Source organism: Nicotiana tabacum, chromosome 16, assembly GCF_000715075.1.
Source record: "Nicotiana tabacum cultivar K326 chromosome 16, ASM71507v2, whole genome shotgun sequence".
Classification (NCBI taxonomy): Eukaryota; Viridiplantae; Streptophyta; class Magnoliopsida; order Solanales; family Solanaceae; genus Nicotiana; species Nicotiana tabacum.
Window position 1 is genome coordinate 130843907 of NC_134095.1, and position 4041 is coordinate 130847947.

General features: G+C 35.3%; 1 protein-coding gene across 2 annotated transcripts; it reads left to right on the top strand.

Annotated features, from left to right (window-relative positions):
* The first annotated feature begins 548 nt into the window (after positions 1-548).
* Positions 549-2794, top strand: LOC107760037 (adenylate isopentenyltransferase 1, chloroplastic). Of its 2 annotated transcripts, none has more exons than XM_016578062.2 (2): positions 549-2130; positions 2259-2794. In XM_016578062.2, the coding sequence occupies exon 1, from the start codon at positions 1123-1125 to the stop codon at positions 2128-2130; it is 1008 nt and encodes a 335-aa protein (XP_016433548.1). In that variant the 5' UTR covers positions 549-1122; the 3' UTR covers positions 2259-2794. The 2 variants fall into 2 exon arrangements, with proteins under 2 accessions (XP_016433548.1, XP_016433547.1); XM_016578061.2 differs by having other exon boundaries at positions 549-2126; positions 2259-2793.
* Positions 2795-4041: the final 1247 nt, after the last annotated feature.

The window sequence follows — 4041 nt, forward strand, 5'->3', positions numbered from 1 at the left end:
ACTATTTTGCTCCTGTAACTTGTAACTGTGCACCTAATAAAATGAGTCAAATTCAAGAGACATTGAGGTATAATACTAGTGTTACACATGGGACAGCGAAAGAGAAAAAGATCGATGTATGCTTTTTTTTCTAAAAAAAGAAAAAGAAAAATTGAATCATCATGGGGCTTCTTTTATGTAAAAAAAATGATTTAATAAAATAATAGATGAATTTAGGATTTAAAGTTGATGTATTAAAAAAGTTACTTGTAATATATTTACAATTGATTATACCTTTGAGTTTATAGGTTTAAATTTTTATACTAAATTTGTGTCAAATATGAGAAGTGCAAATGAACTAATACTCTATCTGCCTCTGCATGAAACTTTTAAGGACACCCTGTAAGAAATTAACCTAATAGGAATGGTTAGTAACTTCTAGCCAAAAAAAGAAAAAACGTAAAAAATTCTTAGGACTGGTCAAATTTCACTCATACGGTAAAAATTCAATATACAGGTTAAATCTTTTCCAAATATCTATAAAATTGTAAACTCCAAGAGTGTTGCCGTGAAGGATATAAAAGGGACACACATTCCTCATACCTCACTGCTACAAAATCTGTTACAAACACATTCCTTCATCCTCTCCTTTCTTAATATCCCATAGCGCGAGCAAACCAATGAAAATAAGTTGAACCCAAGAATCACAATATCACATATACCGAAGAAGAAAATAATGGTAATGACTAATGTCCATAGCCATTGAAGAAAATAAGAGCTTCCAAAATGGTTCATGTGTTAACATTTGAAATATTGCAGAAGGAATCTGAAGCAAATGATTCAAGATTGAAGAACAAGAAGCAACGACTCTAAAATATTATTCTCTTTTTTTTTTTTTTTGTATATTTATGATAACAAATACAGTAACAAACCACCCTATTATCTGTTCCATTTACATTAACCCACCTTCCACTGCTCTGTTTTATTTCTCTTCAGTACTGTTCTGCCAAAACAAAGTTCCCCATTTTCTCTTTCATGTTTTCTGTATGTTACTGTACATATTAGTTTCTGCAATAGTATCCTATTATCTTACCTCTGCTTATCTCAGCATAACAAAAAATTATCACCATCATTATCTCCCATATGAGCAAATTATCATTCCTATCAACAACTAATCACTCTCTCTGCTCAAACAAAATCCTTTTCCCTCTCACTGTCCCAAGAAAAATCTTCTTCCCCAAGCCCAAATGGACTCGTAATGTGGTCACAGATTCTGTACTTAGTCCCAAAAAGATCGTGGTTATAATGGGTGCTACTGGTTCTGGAAAATCAAAGCTTTCTATCGATCTCGCCACTCGTTTTTTCCCTTCTGAAGTTATCAACTCAGACAAAATCCAAGTCTACAATGGCCTTGAAATTACCACTAACAAAATCTCAATGCCTGAACGCAAAGGTGTCCCTCACCATCTCCTCGGAGAATTCAACGCTTCCGAGTCACACCCCGAGTTTTCTCCTTCTGATTTCCGCTCAGCTGCTAGTTGCAGAATCAACGAAATCATCAATCGCGGGAAAATTCCGCTTATTGTAGGTGGGTCCAATTCCTTCATCTATGCTCTACTCGCAAAACGATTTAATCCGAAAATAGACTTTCTCGGACCATCCAACCCGGTTCAGTGGGTAAGCAATGAGCTTCGATATGAGTGTTGCTTTATTTGGGTTGATGTTTTGGGCACTGTATTGAATCAGTATTTGGACAAGAGAGTTGACGAAATGCTAAGCTCGGGAATGGTCGAAGAGCTAGAAGAGTATTTTAAGAAAGAGGGATTTTCAGATTCCAAATCAGGGAGTCGAAACAGTGGAATTCGTAAGGCAATAGGAGTGCCGGAGTTCGAGAGATATTTCAAAGGGGAGGGATTATATGAAGAAGCAGCGAAGGAGATAAAGGAGAACACGCGCGTGTTGGCGGAGAGGCAGGTGGGGAAGATTGTGCGGCTGAGAGAAGCTGGGTGGAACCTACAAAGAGTAGATGCCACGGCGGCGTTCACGGCAGTGATGACGTCAGAATCCGGTAAGAGCGCGGCGAAGGAAATTTGGGAAGAACAGGTGTTGGAACCAAGTGCAAAGATTGTGAAGCAGTTCTTGTTGGAGTAGGTCGTTTTCCAGCTATTTCCAGCTCTTAATTCTCTAACCCCTTATGCCTCTCTCATTTATTTTTTTTATAAATTTATTTGACTTTTATCTTATTTCTCTTTATTTATTTATTTTGTTTTCTTATATAGGCAACAGTAAAAGAGAGGCAGTCAATTGACAAATAATAGTTTGATCGAGCTCGATATGGGTAGTAGCTGACTACTTTACCACTGAGCTGTTGAAGAGCGATAGAAGATTCGATCTCATAAAGTTTAATTTTCCTTCTCTATCGAACTTTTTGCAGACGGGGACAAATGGAGGAGTGAAGTGGCGACCATTTTTGCGATAATAGGCTGCCATTTGACATAGAGCTGCTTTTTTCACCGCTGAATGCTAACTTATAAATTCACAAGAGGCAAGAAACAGAGTCGTTTAATTTCCCTAGCGTTTTGAGGATTTAGGTTCACTTTTGATTTTCTATATTAACCTTTAAATATCCATCTTTGAAGAGTTACATTTGGGTTATAAGTGCAATGGTATGTTGTTGCCCAGTTTTGTCCGCAAAATGAACAGAGGAATAGGAGTTACTATGTGTTATTAAATGGGGTATAGAGTTGGTTTTTCTATGTAAAGATATGTGTGATTATTAGACCAAATGGTTTATGCTTATCAATTGCCTAACCGGTAAATACATAAAAAGTTTGCAAAATGATGATTGATACCATTGTAGTTCTTTTTAAGACATCACATAAATTTGAATTCATGTAGTGCAAGTATTCACACAGGATTTGAGGAAAGACACAACAACAACAACAACAACAACGACCCAGTATAATCCCACAAGTGGGATCTGGGGAGGGTAATATATACGCAGACCTTACCCCTACCCCGAAGGGTAGAGAGGCTGTTTCCAGGAGACCCTCGGCTCAAAATAAGCATTTAAGGAAAGGCACAACCTTAAATGTAAATAATTTTTTCTAATATCAATATTAGTGCTACTTTCACGACTCGAATCCCTGATTTATAAGTGATATGAAAATACCTTTCATTGCTCCAAAACTTTTCCTTCATTAATTTTATTTTTTTCCGTCAATTACAAATTTATGATAGAATTTCTTTAAAGTTGGTCTATAGATGTATGTAGTTCTCTTGCTCTTTTGCGCAAATAGCCACCCATACACTTCATTAAATTCTTTTCCAAGTGAAAGGAGGAAGTAATAATAAAGGATTTTCTGACGTTTGACCAAAAAGTGAAGCAACGTTTTCGAACTTTTAGAATGAACTGAAATTCTTGGACTATAATGGGTCCCACAGCTCATTCTAATTTGTCGGACATCTGACAAATAGGACTGTCCTTTAAACCAGCCTTCACAAATCCCAATTGGGGCCTCGCTGTACACCATTTCAGCTGGCCAAAGAGATGTAGCCCGTTTGGCCAAGCTGCAAAAATTAATTTATTTTAAGAAATATTTTTTCTCAAAAGTAATTTTGGTGAGAAGCAGTTTATATTTGACTAATTAATTTAAAAAGTATTTTTAAGCATCAATTAGTGTTTGGCCAAGCTTTAAAAAATTACTTCTAAGTGTATTTTTCTCAAAAATGCTTCTCAAAAAAATATTTTTGGAGATAAGCTACTTTTTTCTGCTTCTCCAAAACTGCTTCTGCTTTTCCTCAAAAGCTCTTTTTTTCCTTCCAAAAGTTTGGCCAAACACCTCAATTTTTGGGCAAAAGTTCTTTTGGCAAAAAAAAAAGCATTTTTGGTCAAACATACTATTGGTTTGGTTTTAAAAAAAGTAAGAATTAACTCTTTATTGTGTGTTTGTTTATTTGTATTAGATGTGAAATGTATATGGAGTAAAATTTAAAATATAAATTTATTTTTTAAAATTTAAATTAAATAATTCGATCTCGCTCGAATTTTTTAATTTTTTT

Bases quoted from the DNA above. Each gene is read 5' to 3' on its own strand.
- LOC107760037 (XM_016578061.2), top strand. From the start codon at position 1,123: ATGAGCAAATTATCATTCCTATCAACAACTAATCACTCTCTCTGCTCA.